Source organism: Serinus canaria, chromosome 12 (genome assembly GCF_022539315.1).
Source record: "Serinus canaria isolate serCan28SL12 chromosome 12, serCan2020, whole genome shotgun sequence".
NCBI classification, from domain to species: Eukaryota; Metazoa; Chordata; class Aves; order Passeriformes; family Fringillidae; genus Serinus; species Serinus canaria.
In genome coordinates, this window is record NC_066326.1 from 17,042,926 (window position 1) to 17,065,119 (window position 22,194).

General features: G+C 38.0%; 2 protein-coding genes across 3 annotated transcripts in view; one reads left to right on the forward strand and one right to left on the reverse strand.

Annotated features, from left to right (window-relative positions):
* The window catches only part of CENPP (centromere protein P), a 112,732-nt gene that overhangs the window by 61,182 nt on the left and 29,356 nt on the right, over positions 1–22,194 (reverse strand). The gene's annotated exons all lie outside the window — the stretch shown is intronic.
* OMD (osteomodulin) lies at positions 12,754–21,161 on the forward strand. Its single transcript, XM_009090984.4, has 3 exons — positions 12,754–13,012; positions 15,580–16,535; positions 17,075–21,161. The coding sequence occupies exons 2-3, from the start codon at positions 15,602–15,604 to the stop codon at positions 17,392–17,394; spliced, it is 1,254 nt and encodes a 417-aa protein (XP_009089232.1). The 5' UTR covers positions 12,754–13,012; positions 15,580–15,601; the 3' UTR covers positions 17,395–21,161.

The following is a 22,194-nucleotide window of genomic DNA, read 5'->3' on the forward strand; positions in this document are numbered from 1 at the left end:
TACACTACACAATCAGCATCATGTCTAATATCTGAGTTCTGTTCATCTGCTCTATCTCCTGGTAGTTAATATTTTGTTAGCACTACTCTGCTCATGAGACACAAAACTATGTGAAGAGAGGAGGCAGAGAAGACCACGGGAGGCTTTTACTGAAGAACAATATTTGCAAATAGAAATTCTGTAACACGCTTCAAAGCAGAATAAAAGCAAAAGACTAAACAGAACACAAAACCTGAAATCTGCTGATGACCAAGCAGCTTTTTATTCCTTGCTTCTGGAGATGTTTCTAAGGAGTGCATTTCTTAGCAAATACCAACATTCCCTTAAGGACAGACTCCCCTGCCTTAGAGAACCACAAACAACTCATAACCCCATGCAATGTTAGTAAATACAACAGGTATCAGAAAATCACTGCATTTTTATCATTCACTGGTTTATATCCTGCTATACTAGTTACATCATTTCAGCAATGTCAACACCAGCAGAAAAGCTGATCAAATTCTGCAGCTTAACTGAAAGAACAAACTCACAATGCTGTGTAGTACTTTATTCTACACTAATTCACTGGTAAGGTTTAAAAGGAAACACAGAGAATGCAAACAATTCCTTATCTAATTGGGGTTAATGCTATGGACAACATCCTTGCGCTCTTTAAGCCTATAAATTCTATACAAGTATTTGTGTAAGAGTTTCACCAAATTTTGAAGTCTGCTATTGAAGTCCTACTATAAAGGGAAAGGTTTGTAAAAATACAGTAAAGTCCTAAGAGGCAGAAAACCATACAGTCTTGATCTTATCCTCCCAGAGCCTTAAGAACTCTCTCGCCTTCTTATTCTTTCCTCTGGCTGTGCATCCAGACTGAGAAACTCTTTCTCCAGTCAGCACCCATAGATGCATGGAACATTGACAGGAGAAACTGCAGCACTACTTTTGAAGAAACTACCTCTACCCTTACTCTTAATAAATAATCTCCAAACAATTTTATCAACTGCTTACGTTTGCACCATCCTCCAGGGAAATTCAGCAAGCTTTGAAGTTTTTTTAAACTTCATCTGTGGCTTAAACTATACTGACAATTGTGCATTACAGCAGGGAATTATCAAATGGTTCATTTTAACCATTCCCTGGAGATTTTATTTTTAGAGAAAAGCAGTAATTTCCTAGATCACCTCAAATTGATAGGATGCCTGTCACTTAAGAGAAAAAAAAATTATGCTCAACAGCCCTCCACTATTTTCAGATATCATTCTTCAGCTGGAATTTGTGGTAATAATAATTAATAACTTCCACACCTTGCATCTTTGGCATGCTTTAAGACAGCGGCACACAAACATTATGATATAAAATGCACCTTAGCTTCAGCAATGATTTCTGCACATGGACAAAAATGTAATTAACAGAATAGTAATTAAGTGATGATAACACAGTGGTGTTCAGTGATCTTCTCACAGAACAAGGCATTTCAGTATTGGCAGATAGGAAGAAAATCTGTAAGGAAATAAATTCCACCTTTACATTCTCTACAAATGTTATAGGAAAAGGAAAGAGGGAGAAACAGAAACTTGATATAAATCCTTCTCATTACTTATTCCTTGTACAAGTATCTATATTTGTCTAATAAAAAAAATTAATATTTATTCCATCTGAGATTTTCTAACTTTAAAGGGCTTCTCTTCTCTGAAAATCTGCCAGGTCCCTGCACAACGACTGACAAATTACACCAGAGGGTGGCAGCCTGCTGCTACAAATAGAAGGAAAAGTCGTTCTAAAGAATACATGACAAAGACTGACAAAGACTGCCAGAGCACTGGAAGAGCTCAGTAAAAGTCACAAACACGGATTAAGCAGAGGGGCCTGCTTGAGTACTAAAGTACTGTTGGAGTGCTGCTAAACCCTGTGTTCTATGTCCTGCTCTACACCATTAAATTACCAAGGGATGATTACATAGACTCATTTTTCCAAGTCTTCTCCCTGCCCCTTTTCCCAATATCAATGCATCCTACTTAATGCAGCACTTCAAGCACATCAATACAAAGAACAATGCACCATTAGTAGACAAAGAGCTGCAAACTTAATAAGATACCAAAAGTTTAAAGAATATAAGTAACTACTAAATCATTACTTCCACTTTCACCATCAGCTGTGGCAAATATACACAATATAAATCAAATCATACCTTCAATAAAACACATTTTCTTTCATATGATCTAGGTGCTTTCTCCTGCTGCTAGATGGAGTTAAAGAAGGTGAAGAAGTGTTTATTTTACTTCCTTTTTCCAGTATTAATAGTGTCTTCCTGCTCTGGCCAGGATGAAACCTGCAGGAACTCAGTGTATCAGACAAGCTGGCTAGAAGCGTCAGGAAGAAGAGGACAGAGGGACAGAGGAGCACAGCTTTTGGATCTCACTGGCTGATCTTAAGAACAAGGAGTTGTGAATTCCTCAAAGCAGAGTGAAGTTTGGGCTGAATGAGCAGGCAGTGAGGTGGACTGAAAATGGGCTGGAAGGCCAGGTGGTGAGTTCCAGCTGGAGGTCAGGAAGTGCCAGTGCACCCCAGGGATCAGTGCTGGCTCCAGCTCTTCTCCCAGCTCCATTATCCATCTGGCTGACAGGGCAGATCATCCTCACAAGGTCACTGGTGACTGATCTGTGGCTCTCTGGGGTTATGCTGCTGGAGAAATGGCCAGCAGGAGCTCATGCAGTTCAGCTTAGGGAAGCCCAAAATCTTGTCCCTAGTGAGGGACAACCCCATGCACTGCTGACTGATGGCTGACCTGCAAGGCAGCTTTGCAGGAAAGGATCTGTGGGTCCTGGTGGACAAACTGAACATGAGCCAGCAATGTGTCCTTGTGAAGGATAGCTCCCAGTATCCTGGGCTGCTTTAAAGGGATAAAGGCAGCTCTTCATTCCCAGTGTTGCTGTCACTAAGTTATCATTCCAAGAGCTAAGAAGCTCCAGAAGTCTGAATTCCTATGGATTTGAGTCGTGCAAGTCTCAGGTCCCGGCAGCTGCTCTCCAGCTCACACCACAGCCCCTCTGTGCTGCCAAAGGCCAGAGCCAGCTGTGTGCCAAGGGGTCACTCAGAGCTCTGTCCTCTCCTGTCTTCCATCTGCTCCTAAGCAGGATTTGGAACTGTCCCCTCTGGAGCACTTTCCTCTGCCCAGCTGCTATTTTCCACAATTTAATAACAAGCACATAAATATTTCTCTCTATCTTGTGTCAAAATTGGTTATAATTGGTAATAAGGATTAAAAGATACTGAGTGAAATAAGTGACAAAGATAAAAGGTTCTTTTCTTAAAAAAAAAAAAAAAAAAAATCAAGAAGGGAAAGTTTGGCTATTTTAAACATAATGGAAATTTCCAAAACGTTTCATGAGTATCCCATAAGGATTCCTGCACCTGCATTTCCCAAAAGTGAGTGAAATGACTCAGAGCAGAGCAGTTGAAAAATACAAACCAAGAAGTGCAATTTTTAACCCTTCATATCTGTTTGCTAAAGCAGCAGACTATCTCAGCTACCCAAACCAGGTTTGCATAAAAAATCTGATATGACTTCACTGTTAAGCAATTTTAGAATCATGTAACGTAATCATAAAAAGCATTTACCCATGTCCTAAAAAGAAATTGCTGTTATCTCTTGAAGATACTCATTCCATATTCATTCAACTGCCAGTTAAAATATTGCACTATTTATCCAGAAAAACTATGGTACACTGCAACAGACAAAATAAACATTAATATTTTCAGTTCATTTTGATCAGAACTTAACAGCAGTATGATAATAAAAGCAGTACTAAACTAAAACGAATGAAATTGTGTTCTAAAGGCTCTTTTTTTTTTTTCTCATTCTCTATGTTTAGAATTTAACATTGCTTCTTGGGCTTGTGTTGGGACTTTTTCCCTCCTTTCTGGGGAAACTAGAGATTTGAGAACAAAGCTGCTAATAGGAAACATATGGAAAAGTTCTAGAGTAAATGAAATCTGACTTGAATTCCAAATGCCACGTATCACATACCACGGTCTAAATTATCTGCTAAGATAAATGCAAGATTTACCCTCCACACTCAGTGAACCATGAGAGATGGAAGACAAGGTTATGTATGAAATAAACAAAACCAGACTTGCATGATATTTAAGAGACTTCCAAAACTAATCAATATTTTGAAGTGGGTTGGGATGTTTCTCAAAGCCCACGTGAGCCAGTAAAGATTGGCTCAATGGAACATGCTGCCCTGCTGCAGACAGCCTTGCTGCAGTTTTTCACATAAAATATCAAAATTCTTACCCAAGTGAACAGTCAGGCTCTGCATTTAACCACTGTGCTGCTGTGGTTGCAGTGGGAACCCCACACAGCCAGGTTTTCCTATGCATGAACACTTTCCTGTCCCAAATTCCTGTCCAGGGGAAATGTGACAATGATGAGATTTCTGGCACAGCAGCATTGAGGACTCAGTTTTGATGAGAATCTCACACATTTCCATAGGCAGCCAAGCCTTGCCCCACACTCCCTGGGTAGGAGCAGGGACTTTACCAAGCCTGGATGCACCAGAGCAACCAGATGAACAGAGAGCCCCTGGATTCACACACCTGGTTCATTCCACCTGTGCCACCCATCACCTGCACAAGGGTTTCTATCAGAATCAGGCAGAAACATTGAAATGAGCAGTTTCTCTTCACAATTACATTTGCAGGAACAATCCCAGTGTTACAGTCTCTGCTAAGAATGGAAAAAATCTTGAGCTGTCAGGCTGCCAGAGGATGGAAAATTTCCAGAGGGACAAAGAGGGAGCAAGTCACAGACACAAGCATGGACTTGCCTCTTAATTCTTCAGCTGGTGTTATTTCCAAAAGCTGTTTAAACATAAAGACCAATGAAAATATTTTTCTTCCAGAAACACTCTTCACAGAAGACTTTAACTCATTTGTGGGTAAAAAAAAAAAAACAAAACCAACACCAAACTGGCCTGCCATTCTAAAAGATAGTATTTTACCAAAATTTATATCTTATTTAGGCCACCAAGAACATCCAGTCACCATTATTATCCTTCTGTCAACTCTATCTTATTTTCTTTCTATTCTCCAGAGCAAAACAAGGAACAGTCTGAATGAGGGAGTCACAAGTTGGTAAAAAGGGCCTAATTTTTAGCATGGAGAAACCACTTTTGTATTAACCTCATAAGAAGATGTCCAGATTCAGGAAAGGACAGAATCATCTAGTATTCTGCAAGAATAATAAAAGCAACTGGCTATACTCATTTCTCCAGCAGCAATGCTGTGATAGAGCTTAATTATTACTTGCTTAAGAAAAATTTAGTGATTAATACCTAGAAATTAATAACTTCAGGAAAGCTTGCTTGGCTTTTTGGAATGCATATTTTTCACTTATAGTTTAAGCTAATACACTCAGTTTCTATTTAGATGTTACCCTCCTGTAAATTATTATCACTGGTATCTTATATTTCCTCAGACACTAGATTTTACAAGGAAAAAGCCTTTTGACTTAACTCCATTTAAAAAATCACTAACATAGAAAAAGAAAGTCAGATAACTTTCAGAAAAACAGCAAAAATAAATGTCAGTACAAAAGAGGAATATATTACCCCCACAGTCCCTGACTGCATAATGCCGTCCTTTAACAGGGACCAGCAGGACCATCATGTAGTAGGAAGAATTATGAGATGAAAGAATCAGGGTACTTTTAGGAGCTGTTTTCCATGCAAACACCTACCTAACCTGGGCAGTTAATGATCTCTCTGACAAACTATGCTCCTGTACAGTGGCCTGTAAATTTGAGATATTTGATAAGAAGATAAAATCTGTTGTGATGCCATACGGAAGAAAACACTTCAAACCTCGCACCACCATTATCACTCCCAGACTTCAAAAGCACTTTCTTAACCAGCATGGCAAGAGATCCCTTGTTTCCCCTGTCAGGACCACAGTTGACAATTAGCATTTATAAACCCAAAATATTTTTTTTTTTTTTTCCAGAAAAGTAGAAACTAAGTCTGATCTAAACCCAGTCTTCAATATCCTTCTTATTGCTTCCCTCTAATAGATGGAAGAAAAAAAGTAGTCATCCTTTATAAAAGCCCTTTATCATTATTAATGGTAAAGTCACAAGCAAAGTGAGTATTTTAAAAATATAAATGTTTCTTACCATGAACTAACTACAACTCTTGGTGCTGTTTTCCTTGAGCGCGTTCCATTGGAGCACACATGTGTAAGGCAATATTTCATTACTCCTGTTTCAGGAATGCTTTGCCTTAGCAACACTGTGTTTTATGGATTCATACAGCTTCTAGTGCCTTGTGCTTAGGACAGAAAGGGTAACGTATGCTTCCCACTTGAATAGTTCCCTCCCAAAATCAGAATGCACAGGAACCTGAGAAGAGCAGAAAATGTGAGCATGGAAAACACATCTGTCAGATGTGCAACTGCTTTGTAAAGGCACTGCTCTGTCTTTCTAAAAGGCACCTTTCTACTCAAACATCTCACCATGGCTAAACCCAGTATCTAGTTCAGTCATTAGCAGTTCAAGACAACTGCCCCAGTCCCCATTCTGGGGCTGCTTTCACAACACACAGACTTATTGAGAAGATTCAGCATTAAGCCAAGTGTTTGGCAAAGATGTGAAGGGAGATCTGGACAGCTGTCTTGCATTAAAAGTGACATTTTTAAAGACAGCTACTACTATCAGCTCAGTTCTGTTCAAGTTTAATCACTCAAAGCACTGATTTCATGCCATTCCCTTACTAAGACCCAGTTAATATTATTTTAATAATTGATTTTTTTTAGAACAAAACCATTATGGATGCTTATATTATGCATATATATATATATATATATATATATATATATATAATGCTACAAACAGCTTTAGGCATTTACTCCACTCTTCAAAAAGCAATAGGACAAGGCAAGAGAAGATGTTGGAAGCAAGACAGAACAAGGACACACTTGCCAGATTACCATGGAAAGTCTGCAATGTCCAGATCAACTTTTCCTCCTTAACGCAATGGAAAGAGCAGCTGTGGCTGCCCCATCCTTGGCAGTACCCAAGGCCAGGTTGGACAAGGCTTGAAGCAGCCTGGGATAGTGGATGGTCCCTGCCCATGGCAGGGGCTGGAACTGGATGAGCTTTGATCATTCTATGATTCTCTGAGTGCTGGTTTAAGTGTGAGCCTTGCTCAAGTCTTCACAATAAGGCCTTTTAAGGATCCCACAACAGGTAATAGAAGAAACAACTTCCAGCCAGAGTGATTGGATCAAAACAAGGCCCCCCCAGAGCTCTGCCAAGGAGGAACTGTGACTCACAAATTATTCAAACCACAGAGAAACCCTTTTGATTTGATTAACTCCCATAAGTCAAAAGACACATTTATTTTATATGTCAAGCACGAGCATTGCTCCAAAGGAGCATTATTATTAAAGAAAGTCTAAACAAAATGGAGATCAAAATGGAGAGTAACCAAAGGAAATCAAGGGTAGAGAGATTATGTCTTTCCTTATAAGACAATATGCCAGGGTACAGAATGATGTGTAATAACACCTGGTGTTTCTGTGAAAGCTTCCAAGTCACAGATTCTGGCTGCATAAGAACTGCACTGCAGGCCATAAAGGCAATGTGGTGCCAGCATTATAAGGTTTCTGCTAAAAAGAGAGGATTTCTTCTCTTTAAGAAAAAAGGGAAAATAAAAATTAAGAATCCTTTTAAGGCTGATGTTCAGTTTCCAGACTATAGGAGAGAGCTGAGCAGCTGCCTGGCAGAATCCTCTCCACCACCAGGCTGGCCAGTTGTATTTGTTTGAATATTTCTAGAGCAATAGATATTTAAAGAAACACATTCTGTAGTCATTGTAAAATCAAAGACCATCACTCTTAAACACCCTCCAAACAGTAAATAGGAAGCACTTCCATCACGTACAAGGGGAAAATTTCTGCTAATGCAAAATATTTTCCTACTCATGATCATTCAGGAATGCTTTGGCAAATAACTAAAACAACTACCCTTTATCCTTGCCTGGAAGAGCATAAAAATAGCTTTTAAACATATGATTTTCAAACTGGATACAAACCTGAGAACAACCTGAAGTTGCAAGCACATTTTCTAACTCTTTAACCAAAATTGCAGGAAGTCCTTAGCTATAAATGAATGAAAATAGCTAATGAATAAGGTATTAATATAAATTATTATGGTAGAATTCACATGATATCTTTTAGTCATCTACCAGTTTAGGGCACTAAATCAGCAGTTCTGCTCAAAATAAAGGAGAAGTGCCTGCTTTGGAACAGACACTCAGCTCCATTACCTTCCCCACTTTCTTCCCTTCCAGAACACTGTGTTGTTTATTTACAATGATTATTAGTGAGTGCAAGACACCTGTCATGTACTGTGATCATTTATATAATTTTATATAAGAGACAAATCAGGCAAACTAAAGACTCTGTAAAGTTTGAGGTCCAACTGCTAGTACTGCCTCTAGAAAATGAATATGCCTGCACCAGTAAACAGTGGTTGCAAAACCAGACAACTATTCCCAGAACTCCGCATGGGATGAAAACACAGCCCAAAGTCATCTTGAAACACCCAAAGCAGGCTGTGTAAAAATACTGAGTATAACACAAAGCCTATTTATTAAACAAGCTACTCAATTACTAAAAACATAAGTGTCAGCTGACAGCAGTGACTCTCCTCAGCAGAGATTTATAATTTCATACAGTTCAGGGTATTTTAGAGTAACCAGACACTATTTGCTACATATAATACTACTTACATTAATTTTCAACTTGTTTTATTATTCCAGTGTAAATTGTTATGACTCATTGCTACTGTGTTAGTAGAAACACTACATGATGAGTACACTACAACCCTATTTAGATGCTTCTTCTGTAGAAAGTAAAATCCATCTATTTAAAAAAACCATAACCTCTCCCAATACACTATTAAATCCTTCTAAGATTTCTAACACAGCAATATATTCAGAAAAATGTTACATCCCTCCTCTTCTGTCAGTTCTTCAAAGTCAACTATCCACTACGATAAATTTATATTGTCTTACAGAAAACCTCATATATTGTAAATTTGAACATGCCAGGAAACTTGATGCTTTGCTTCTGCAGTACCAATTGTTCCTTGCACATGTCCATGCACAAGTGTAACCAATCATCTAATGAGATCAGAGCTTCCTAATGTACTGCTTCAAGATGCAGAGATGCTTCTAGTGAATTCAGCCCTAAAAATTCAGTGTAGCACTGTTCATTAGTAGAAGTTACTCAATAATTTCCTATAAGATTATAATTAATTCCCATGCTACAAGGTCAAGAAGCTCGACTGTTTTAAGTTGCTCAACATGTTCTTCCCAGGAGCTCTTAGCAAAACAAAGCAAAACACTGAAAACAGGCTGCACAAGATGTGTATTGCCAGAGTTTGGATCTCCTAATACCACCTACTAAATGGGAAATAAATAGGGACCACACAACAAGGTTCAGGTCAGAGGCAACAGAAAGCACCACACAGGGCACAGCTCTGTCCTCCTTTGCTTTTTAAAACAGATTAGGCCTTGTCCCAGCTCTGTTGATATGATTTGATGGCCCCTTTTCCATAACCTTTAAAGACACACATTCCCACAGGGACACTCTCCTGGAATTTCCATTCCATGAAGAGCAGAACACCACCAAAGCCTGCGAGGGCTCGGGCTGGGCTGGAGGCTCTGCAAGAACAAGACCTTCAGCATCTCAGTTTGCTGAGCTCTACCCTGCAGTCAGTGACTTTTCAGAGGAGTTCTGGCACAGGACAAATAAATCCAGCAGCCACTACAGCCCCCGTGTTCAGTCAGCTCTGCTGAAGGCAAGCACAGGTAAGAAGCACCTCTGCAAAACATGCATGGAATTCCCAGAGGCTGCAGGTGGCTGCTGACAGCAGTGCTGGGCTGCCAGTTAAGGCTAAAAGCCTAGAAGCTTTTATGGGGTGCCAAGAGCTTCTGTGCCTACAGAGTGACTCTGAAGTGCAGCCCAGCCTCAATGACATTGCCTACAGCTGTTTCCTACCCACAGGCTTTACAAGGAACCAAATTACAGCCTTCCCAGTGCCTTGGTATATCTGACTACGCACTCCCTGTTTTACTGCGCCCTCACTCACAGGAACAAACATCATCAATTCTTATCTAAACCACAGAGTTCCTTCCAAGTTGTCAGCTGAGGATTTTTAAATTTTGAGCTTGAGGCCTTTTCAGAAATCTGATAACAGGGCCAGACTTTTGCAATTCTATTAAGATCGTGTTTCTAACACAGTACTCAGGTCTAATTCCCCAGCTTGGCTTCATATGAGTTCCCTAAACCCTCTATAAACAAAATGCACTTTTTATTTTCCCTTTGTACTTCCTTAAGGACCATTATAAATTTTGGAGGGAAAGGAAAAAAGAATTTACCAAGGAAAACCCACCAAACACAAAGAAACCTAAGTTTCTGTAATTACAGAAACCTAAGTTTCTGTAATTTCTGACTGTAATCTTTTACAGTCAGACAGTGAATATAAGGAAAAGGCCCAATAATTGAGAGTAATTAATACCTTCTTATCAGGGCCATTCACCTCAAGGCCACTGGTGATGTTTTCTACTTTATCCCAAGAACATTTTGTCTAAAATTTGGAAATTTTAAATTTGGAAATTTCAGTAAACCATACACAACTAGCTAAAAACCCCTAAATTAATAAAATAGAACAGCCTTTCTTGTGTCTTCACCTCAGAAACAAAATTGGAAAAGCTGACAAGTCTAATAAATTGAATACAGTCAATGGAGATGGTGAAATTCCAAAGATTTTAATTGATGAAAAGGATCCATCCAAGTTTAGCTAAAGAAAATAAATCAGCTTGAAGCCAACTCAGACTTCTAGCTTGCCATACATCCCACTTTGCATCACAACTGCATAAATAAAATAATGGAAAAAAAATTACAAATCAACATTAAAAATAATTCCTTCCAAAGCATTCTTAAAACTAAAAAACAAAACATGCTGAAAATTCAATAAATTTTCACAGCCTTTGAAACATGAAGTCTTACATGAAGGATGCTAAATTTAATCCCCTCATTATCTGCCTTGTAAGGAAATTCCTGCCACACCACAAATGAAAAGGAAGATCAAACCACACAATTTGACCAAAATCACAAAGTATAGACTTGTTTGTTTCCAAAACAGCTCTTGCCACAGAACAGGAACTGAGTCTTAATATATTCCATGGCTAGAGCTGCATCAGCCTCTGAAGCTAAATGTGCTTCAAATCAAGAGCTTTACCACAATTTTTCAAAGGACAGACTCTTCTGTCCTGCCACCACGGATTGTTAAATTCACCATGAGATTTTAATCTCCCAAGAGCTTAAGAGACTTTGGGACACAATCAGTAGTAGAAAACAATACAAAAATATCAGGTATGAAATTAGAACTCTAATTTTTATCTTGGGATAAAATAGTTTTATGTATGTTTTGCTTATAACTGTTACTAGAACAAAGCTTCCAAAAATAAGTGCCATGTTCTTTGTCTTGTGCTTAAAAAACACCCAAACCTGTAGAAGCCAGTAACATTTTACTAACTGGTCCTAAAAAACTTGGTGGGGCTTTAATTAGTAGAATACATACACAATCTCTCATTGTGTGTGTATTCTATTAATTATTTAAGAAAAAAATAATTACTGGTTTTGATTTAGTGGTACAATGTAGCTATTCAACTACTTGTGGCACCATTAATCAAAGACTATGGAATTCTAATGTCTCTCTTTCAACCTCTCCCTTGTATTCTGTATTCCCTACATCAATACATGACTGCTTTAGTTTATTTCTAGTTTTGCCAACTCCTTCAGTATCAGTTTGGTCATGACTTCTGGTGCTTTTCTGAATGTTGGAATTACATATGAATTATCTTTTTATGTATTCTTGTCCTCAATATTAGAGAAGAAACTTGAAAAGGCTGAGCAAATCATCAGCTTCACAAAGCTCACAGAGAAAAAATGTAAACTTACCACTGCATTTCAAAAAACGTTATGGTTCTTCTAAGGCACTTTTTAAGAAGAATTTTTAAGAACCAGATTCTTCCTTGTGAACAGATTTTGAAATAAAGTAATTCTTTTACTAAGCCAAAAGCATAATTAAATGCTTTGGATAAATCTTACACTTAAACCACTTCACAAAAAAAAAATTTCCATTTCCTCCATTTTTTTCATATATCACAGGTATTTAAGTATCATACAGCAGCAAAGGGAGATAACTGCACCTTCTTTAATTCTTCTTAAAACCTAAGATAAATATTTTTCTTGAGTAAAATGGTTTATGTTTCATGTCCTAATTACCCTTTGCACAAGATTTATGCTCTCTCTCTAGGCAGTTTAGTAAAAAGATGTTGGAAAGTTATTGTGAATGTTGAAGTCACCACACTGACAGCACTGTATAGAACAAATCCTCTGCAGGAAGGAGACAGGACATAGACATTGTGGGGGCAAAATAAGGAAGATATTTATAAGAGCTTACTAACAGCACAGGCTTCCCCTTGATTTTGGTAAGGTTAATTTTTTTACTGTTCCTTAACTTCATCCTCAGAGGACAAACCCTTCACAGAACTGAATCACTGCAGCTGAACCCGCACAATGAACTAATAACCTCTGCAATCATTTTTGAAGCCTTATTCTCTTTTTTTTAAATGGGAGTTGGTAACTGAAAGAATCCTGCCAATTATATTGAAGGGATTTGAACAAAAGGAGAAATTGCTTCACAGCCTTATGACACAGCATCTACAGCAAGTGATGATGTGGCACAAAGCAGTTTTTTAAATTTTACTGGCAAATCAGAAGAGGGGCCACAAGGCTGTTATTTTGTGTTGCCTTCCCACAAGGCTTCTTACCACAAAATATGGCTTAGACAGACCTTTTGTTCCTCCAGCTGGGGTAGGCTATGTCTTAGATGATTTCACCAGCACAAGAACTTGCTGCCCTCTACAACTTGAACTTCTCAGACGTCCAAAGAGTAAGTTTTCTTGGTAAGCAGGAATAAAATGAACTGAATGTGTTATTTTTCAGTGAAGAGTGATTCATGCATGTTATATAATATTTAGCTTTCAGCAAGTAAACTGCTTGCAAATACAACTACTGAGCTCTGACTTGATTACAGATGGTAAAGAATCAAGCTTCTAAGATTTTCTATTGTTTTTCCTCTTTGTAATTATGTGTTTTATCATATTGTGTGCATCTAACCTGCATTTCCTGCTATCAAGTTTCACCTGACATGAGTGTTTTAAAGCTAGCTAAACTCCTAGAAATATTTCATGAAGAGGTGTCAGTGTCTCAGTGCTTTGAGACATAACCTGCAAGCCTGGCAGGACAGTTATTATTCTGCCTGTAAGATACTCAGCTACAGCCAAAGTATCAAAATGTCTCCCCAAAACCAGCTCCTCCCTCTCCATTAAACCTGTGGGAGACTTTGGTACATATTACTTCTTATTTGTCCTCATGACAAGCAGATCAGTCCCACAATGGCCTTATTCCTCAAAGTGAGAAGACTTACCTAAGTTGTCCCTCCTGGTTTCTAAGGACAACTGTGGCACTAAGAACAAAAATTATTAATTGGAATTTTTGTGACATGGAGCAGAAGTGCTGAGAGAATAGAACCAGAAGGTGAAGCTCAAGTTATGGACTGCAACCGAAGCAGGAGGAATCAAAAGGAAAGAAAGAGCATGAAATAGGCAAGGGGACAGACTGGGATCTGTTCCACAAAACCAGAAGGCAGTTGTGGGAGTTAGAAACAGATTTTAGATAGACACCAACTGGACTGATTAGAAGATATTCTGATATACACTGCCTGAAATGTGAAACCCAGCAAATTCCTCCTGAAGCACAGAACTCCTCCTCACCCCAGCACAGTGCATTTATGCAGCACAGTGTTGCAAGGCTGCTCTGTGTCTCTGCTTAATTAGCTAGGGCATCCCACACTGCTGCAGGGATATGGAGTCCCTGGCTTTGCAGAGGACCTACCTGGAGAGCAGTTCCTAACTCCAGTCAAACCTGGTTTAAGGTTTTCATCAGTTATGAAACTGGACTGCACTCATGCAAAGTTAGATCTGCAGGTTAGCCAATGCCCCATGGTGACACCCAGCCACTGGCACACACAGGATGTGGCACACAGCACGATTGCAAGGATGAAGCAAATTCCAATAGTTTGTTACTCCTTTTCTCCTTAGACTTCTCTGTGTTGTTCAGTTCATAGAATACATTACCCAGGTAATCACCACTAGGAATCACCAGAAATGACTACTTGTCTCATCTCCTCTGTTACTGAGAGTGTTCAGTAAACAAATATTGACAAAAAGTCCCTTGGGTATGAAACACAGATGAAAAAAAAACAGAATAACTGCTTTTCTCTCTTTGCTTCAGGGTATACTGAGCAAAGTCTCTTAAATTTTTCCATGACTTCTGTGGTTTGACTTGCAATGTAACATTTTGACTCATTGCTGCTTAAATTGAACAGCTTGACATGATTCACAACTCTCATTCTGCAAAATAACACGCTTCTTTTGACTGCATAAAGTACTCTAAAAGGTTAGACGGGCTTTGAGCATCAGAAATTTGACCTGCAAAATTATTTGCTTTTACAACATCAGGATTTCACCTCAGAAGGGTATTTGGGAGGAAAATTAGTCCACATCTATGAGGAACGTTTGATTACAGAAGCTGAAGAAGAGTACGAAGTAAACTTACCACTAAAGATTTATACCACGTGCAGTGCACGATGGTTGAATTGCATTGGCTTTAAATAAATGATGGAACAGAAAAATCACATCATCCTTAACACAGTACAAGTCAGTCATGTTTTGTGCAAAATAGAAAAACAACATTAAATGCCACAGAACATAAAATTTACAAAGCCACATAAATTTCTACTTTACATAACATATAATATCTCCAAGTAATCTATTTCAATGTTCTTTTTATAGAAACAATCCTGTTATGGTACCCTTCAGTACCAAGCACAGCACAGGTGGACAGCTGTTCTTTGCCAGAAGTCAGACCAGAACACCTCTGTTTACTTTAAGGACAGTAAATGTGTTTGTTTTTTATGTGGAAGGTACAGCTCAGAACTTGGGTTTCCTAGTACTGTGTTTGTTGTCTTAGCACAAGTTCTAACATCATTACAGTGCAAGGATTTCATATTACCAGAGCTTCTTACCTCCTCTTCTCGCAGGCAGCTCCTGTAAGCACTGACTGATCCTGGTCCTTGCAGCAATCATCTGACTCCTCTCACTCCAGACCCCCACCAAATCTACTCTTTTATAGCCCTTGTTATTGGCTACAGGTGTGGCCTGTTAAGATCAGGCTTCTAATCTTTAGTAATTGGTGCAGCTGCAACTCATTGGGGGATAAGATTACCTTCTATACCACCTTCATTTACCCATACTGTATCCCCCTACATGTGTTGCCAAAAAAAAAAAAAAAAAAAAGCATTATTCTACTTACTTCATTATATATTGCTGCTACTTAAAACTTCTGTGCTATTTACTTTATAACTATCTAAAACTTAATGTTTTTTCTCATCAACAGGTCACAACATATCAGTTTAAATATGGGGATTCTGAGCCACCTATCGATCCTCCACCTCCTCTGGGCTGCTTTGGTCTTTTGTCAGTATGAAGACTATGATTTTGAGGATGAATATGGTGGGGAGCCAGATCATCAAGTTCCATATTATTTTAACCCAAACACCCCAGTTGAAGCTCCTCATTTTCCTTTTCCAGTTGAGTGTGCCAAAGAATGCTTCTGTCCACCAGCTTTTCCCTTATCCATGTACTGCGATCACCGGAAACTCAAGACAATACCAAACATCCCCAGTCACGTCCAACAACTTTATCTGCAAAACAACAACATTGAAGCTGTGCCTGCAGGACCATTCACTAATGTTACCTTCATAAGGGAAATTAACCTCAGCTACAACAACATTAAAGTCCATATGATTGACCATGGTGTTTTTGCCAAACTTTCACACCTAGTGCAACTCCATTTACAACATAATGAGTTGGAAGAATTTCCATTTCCTCTGCCCAGCTCTCTAGAGAGACTCCTCCTTGGTTTCAATAACATTTCCCGATTACCTGCAAATGCATTGGAAGGATTGCCCAACATGACCACGCTTGACCTTTGCAATAACCTTCTTGATGACTCAGTATTCAAAGAAAAACCCTTCTCAAACATGAAAAATTTAATGCAGCTCAACTTGTGCAACAACAAATTACAGACAATGCCTCCTGACCTGCCACCATCACTTCGGCATCTTTCTCTTGAAAATAACTCCATTTCTCATATTCCAGAAAACTATTTCCACAGACTTCCCCAGATCATTGCTCTGAGAATGTCCCACAATAACCTGCAGGACATTCCACACAACACCTTTAATCTACCCAACCTTCTAGAACTTCATCTTGGACATAACAAATTGAAACAAGTGTTCTATATTCCAAGAAGTCTGCAGCATTTGTACATTGAAGACAATGAAATTGAAAGTAGGTTGATGGTTAAACTTTGTAAAAAGCAATAAACTTAGTGGATTTTGGCATTGGTCATGGGAGGAGTGTGAGGACAATATCATCCTATATTCTTTGGGATGCAATATAAACACATCCTCAGTCATTTGAGACCCATTTGAAATTAGAGAGGATTTAATTTTTGAAGCTTTCCTCTAATTCACAGTTCTTTGTAAAAGTTAATACCAGTTTTTCCTGTAACAGCTAAATGTTTTTTGAAAATTGCCTCTGATTTGGCAACTAATAAAAACATACAGAGAAAAGGAATTATGAAAATATTTCATTCTCATAAAACAGTAATTACAAATCCCTTCCCTCACAATCTTATCTTTTGCAAGGCTCCAAACTGGTACCATTGTCAGTTGAGAAATGATTTAAAACATAGAGAAGGGTTACATTACTGTGCCCCACAAAAACATTTTCCATTTTAAATTTCAAAACATAATTTTCACTTTTGCAATATGTCTAAAACATAAGCACTTTCTGCATTTTAATTCATATTTTTCACTCTCTTACAGACATCAACGTTACTGTGATGTGTCCAACTCTGGACCCACTGAACATCAAGCAGTTAACCTACATACGGGTGGACAAGAACAAGCTCACAAGCCCCATCAGCACCTATGCCTTCTTCTGCTTCCCTCTCATCAGAACCATTTATTATGGAGAGCAAAATGTCACTGCCAGCAGGCCAAGCCAGCTCAGAACACCGGTGTTCCGGCGGTTTCTGACACCAGAGGAATTCCAGGAAGCAGAAGACAACCATGAAACGCTCAATCAAGAAACCGAAGAAGACCACGAAGCAGAAGACAGCTACTTTCATCCTTACTATCACTGAAGTAATCACTATTAATAAGTACATATAGAAACTTCTCATTAGTCTGGGTTATTCATATCTGTCCTAGAAGTGGGCAGTTTGGGATATTCAAGATGCATTTATAAAGTGGAGATAGGAGTTTAAAGTAGGTAAATGTCCCATTATTGGTGTAGTAAAAAACAATACTAGGAACAAAGAGCACTCACCTGAGCATTAGATAAAGGTCTGACACATAACCTGGCTTGATGATAGGCTCACCGTTGAGTGAGCAAAGTGAAAGAAAATTGACCTGAAATTCTGTTCTAAAGTGATCCAATTGCAAAGTGACTAAAATATAAATCAGTGTTATAATTCAATAGGAGCAAGTGATTAAGGCCAAAAATCCATTCAGCTCTACATCCTACTGCTGACAGCAGTAGCAAAGAGATGCACTAGAGAAAAGGACAAGGGATTGAGATGACAAAATACTTCCACAAGGTTCCTCCACATCTCCCAGAAATACAGATATTTCTTCTGTACGAAGCTTCAAACCTTCCCCATATTATGCTTCAAGTGTCCTGCCAAGCTGTATTCTAATATGCACTTCTTTGGATGTCCTTTAACTATCACAGTCTTTCAAAGGAGATTTCAGCTTTTTATTAAGACAGGCAATAAATAATCTTTCACCAAGCTGCTGGGATCTAGGGAAAAGCATGTGCATTAACACAACTGAACCATTAGTATTTCTATTTTCCCTGTGCTTCAGCCCATGTTATTTTAGAAGACACGTAGAAATATAACGTAATCTTTGTATTTAGAATTATTCATCAAGTAGGACAGTTACAAAGAAAAGCATTGCAGGCTTTTTAAACTATTAATTGAACTATTAATTTATCCCTCTGCACAGCTAATACCAATTAGCTGTATCCTGCTTCAAAGTAGAATCAACATTGTTTTAGGTAACCTGAAGAAAACTTTGAGCTATGCAAATTTTTGTTATATCTTATGCCTAGAAACAGGACCAGATAACTACAGGGGAAGATAACACTATAGAACACTTTATTGCCTTTTGTTATCACTTCTTTAATTTTCAGCACTTTTCCCCTGATAGAGCTTTGCTAGCTGTGAGGAAAAAAAAATCCCTATTTTCAACATAAAAATGAAATTTCTGCAGGTGATAGATCCATACATCATACTACCAACTTTGCATAATGTTATGTAGTTGTCCTACACTTAAAGTACACTGTAATCAGATTTCTGATAGAATTTGAGAAGCTAGGCAGTTTTCATTTTTTCTCTTAGAATTTCAGGGGTTTTTTTAGGCCCATATTCATATTTATGGTTTTTGATGTATCAACTGAAATATTAAGAAAATGAAAATATTTAATTACTTCTTTTTAAGAGAAAGATTTATTGTAAAACTATGAATATAAACTTTAGGAATATATATAGGCTTTAAGGACAATTGTTTGTAAGAATTTGTGGGTATAAAATTTATCCAATTGTTATTAATTTGTGGATCTTCAGCCAACTAACTCAAGAAATCTGCTCCTCTCTCCTTCCCCTTTTTCTTATCTGCATTCTGAGCAGATCCAGGATTCATAGCAAAGTATTTTATGGTCACCTCACAAATTCAGAATGCTACAGAATGTCTGCTTTAAAAAAAAATAAAAAAAAAAATTTATCACCCACAAACACCTCTGGGTTTCTGAAAAAGGAACATATACATGTCTTCATTTATTAAGTACTCAATATCATTTATGTACACTATATACAAGAATTTAGATATATCTATAACTTTATTGCTTTATTAATACATACATGTAGTATATTAACCTTTCAACTATTCCAGATTTTAAGTGAATGGTGCACAAAATGCAAATCTAAAATAAGAGGCTTTTTCTGAAAGGCTTGCTCAGCTTTAAAAATAAAAGAACACTATCCTGCTACAGTATGAATATTACATCTTTTATCACAAACTTCCTGCTTTTTAAAGACATTTATGAAACAAAGCTTAGCTTTAGTTTTAAAGTAGAAGTCAAAATATTGATGTTATATACGTTTCTCAAAGTCAAACTGGAACTTGACTCATGCAGGTGGAACGTGAAATTCGTCTTACAAGCAGAACTACTACAAGTCACTTTTCTTTCAATTAATATTCTAATATAATCTGTAGCACATAGGACACTTATTCCAGAAAGGCTTTTACAGTGGACAGAGAACTAAAGGCTTGGTAGCCTTAGAGAAATGACAATTACAATAAAGTGCTGGATTAATGGATATCTAGCTGAGTGAAATTTGCTCTGGTAGCACACGGAATGCTGTCTGTAAAAGTCATAAGGTTTTTGCCTTCCAAATATCTTGGAGTTCTCTGAAGGAATCATGAAGGATGTTGAAAAGGGAGATCCTGGTCCAAACAGCCTACAAAATTTCCTAAAGGTTTTTAAGGAAATTAAATTGCCACAGATTAAAAGGCAACATCAAGAACAAAAATCAAATAAAGTATGAGAAACAGCCTGAGAATAAATGGTCAGTTCTTGCTGTGGAGGGAATCCCACTGGTGGGAAATTTACAGAGGGCTTGTGCTGGAATTTATTGCATTTAAAATGCTAGCAAGAGATAGACAAACCAGGCTGAGAAGTGAGATGCCAGCAATGAGTGCTAAGTGTTGCTGGAGAATGGCTGCACAAGTCCTCAGCATGCTAAAACAGCCAGAGGAGCTCATCACAGTTAAATGAGAAGTGCTGTCCATGGAAATGATGATCTTAGTTCCACATTAAAACTAATGAAGGATGACCTCACCAACAGCACTCAGGGAGCAAGACTCAGAAGTGCTTCAGTAGCAATAGGTGTTCAGTGAAAACTGGCTCAGCACCCAGGAGTCACAAAAAGGAGACTCACATGTAGAGAGTAACTAGAGACAAATGGAAAACAAGAGACATCAAGACACTGCCATAAATCTGTGGCTCACCCAGACATTAAATGCAGTATTGATTTCCAAAGCCTCAGGTAGCTGGTGTAATTACATAGGGCACGATTGGAAAAGGATTAGAGCAAGGTCACCCAAGGTAAGGATTGGCTTCTCTATCAACAACATGGAATGCACTAGGGCTCAGCAAAGAGATGGCTGAGGGGGGTACAGAAGATACCCACAAAATTATGGGTTGCATTGACAGCAAGGGTCTGGGGATCTGCTCCAATCCAAGGGAAGGAGCCATCAAATGAAGCTCCTGAGTCCCATGTACCCGAGGACACAGTGAGTGCTGCAGCAATTTTAGACATGGTATTGAGAAAAGACACAGACAGTAATTGTGTTCCTTGGAAGAGATCCATTAAAAGTTGTTAAAGGAAACACAGTAGGGACAAATGTGCTGAGCTGAAAATAGCTGGAGAATGAAAGAACATTTGAAGACAGGACAGAGACAAGGATCATAAACCATTGTTCTACTCTCTGTCTTCCCAAAGCATCTGTTCATGGGCACTGCTGGACACAGGATATTGTACACTAACATTTATTATTAATTCCACACCAGTTCTGTGTTGGCACTATCCTGAACCATGGTAACATGCTGGTACTGCTCCTCACTACCACTGTCTTGAGACAGTATAAAAAAAACTTGGTTCATGTTTGCTCTGGTACTTACAGTGTTTTTAAAGGAGGAAATGGGGTCATAAACTAAGAACTAAACATGCTATTTATTTAATCAGTAACAGCAAAACCTAACAATGAAATAGCTTAATGACTTTGTTTACAGCATAGTCAGAAAATACAGAAACAAAGCTTGATGTGAGTTTTAACTCTGAATCTCCATTAACAATTCCGGTAAAGTGCCAACCACCAGAAGTTATTATAAAAATCAAAAGAAAGAGAAATAAAAGTAGTTTAATCCAAGTAATTTATATTTCTTTCATTAGCCCCAAAAAAGTGGGAATATATTTTGCCTTTTCCTGATAAATATTTTTTACATTTTACTTCAGTAGTCTGGTAGTACAAGTTATGTGGATGAGGACAGAAGCTCCTTTACAGAAAACAGATGTTTTACAGTTCACGTTTTCTGACTTACTTTAACATATTCACATTCCACTTTTAGACTACAAATCCATTTCCTTCTTTGTTGCCCAACCTGATAATTTTGAGCTATAAGCATAGGCATTTCCTACCAGAAAAGCAGGAAAGGGGGATATACTATACTTTTAACCAAAAAAAGTACACATTTAAGGTATTTCACTATCATTTTCCAGTACTGCTGCAAGAGTATGAACTACTCAGCTATAAGCCAATTTGTGTATACACTATTGCAACTTATGGAATTCCACAAATACAAATATTTTTAATGTTTTAACTGTTTTGCCCAAAATTTATATTTATAACAACCTAACTAATTTAAAAGGAAAATAAATAGAAACAAAACCTTGTAATTCATTGCATTAATTCATCTACAGAGGGGAAAAAAAAAAATTCCCCTATTTTACAAGTACAACACAAGGAAAACAGATAAATGTGGAGATGAGCCATGAACACAGTAAAGCAGATGCTCTGAACAACACAAGGAACAGATGCCTGGAACACTAAAGTAAAATATGGATAAGGCCAGTGATTCTTGGAGCCCTGACTCAAATGTCCCTGTGGACATAGTAACAGCTCTCAACAAACGATGGTATTGTCATAAGGAAGTAATGCCAATTCTGGAAGGAATTCTAAGAAATTGTAATAAATTGCAGTAGGTTGGCTTTTGTTTCAGGATATAACTGATGTCACATAGCAAAGCTCAGGAGAACATCTGTTCAACAGAGGGGTCCGGGTAAACAGACAGCACTATAACTCTAGTTATCCTTTGTCTT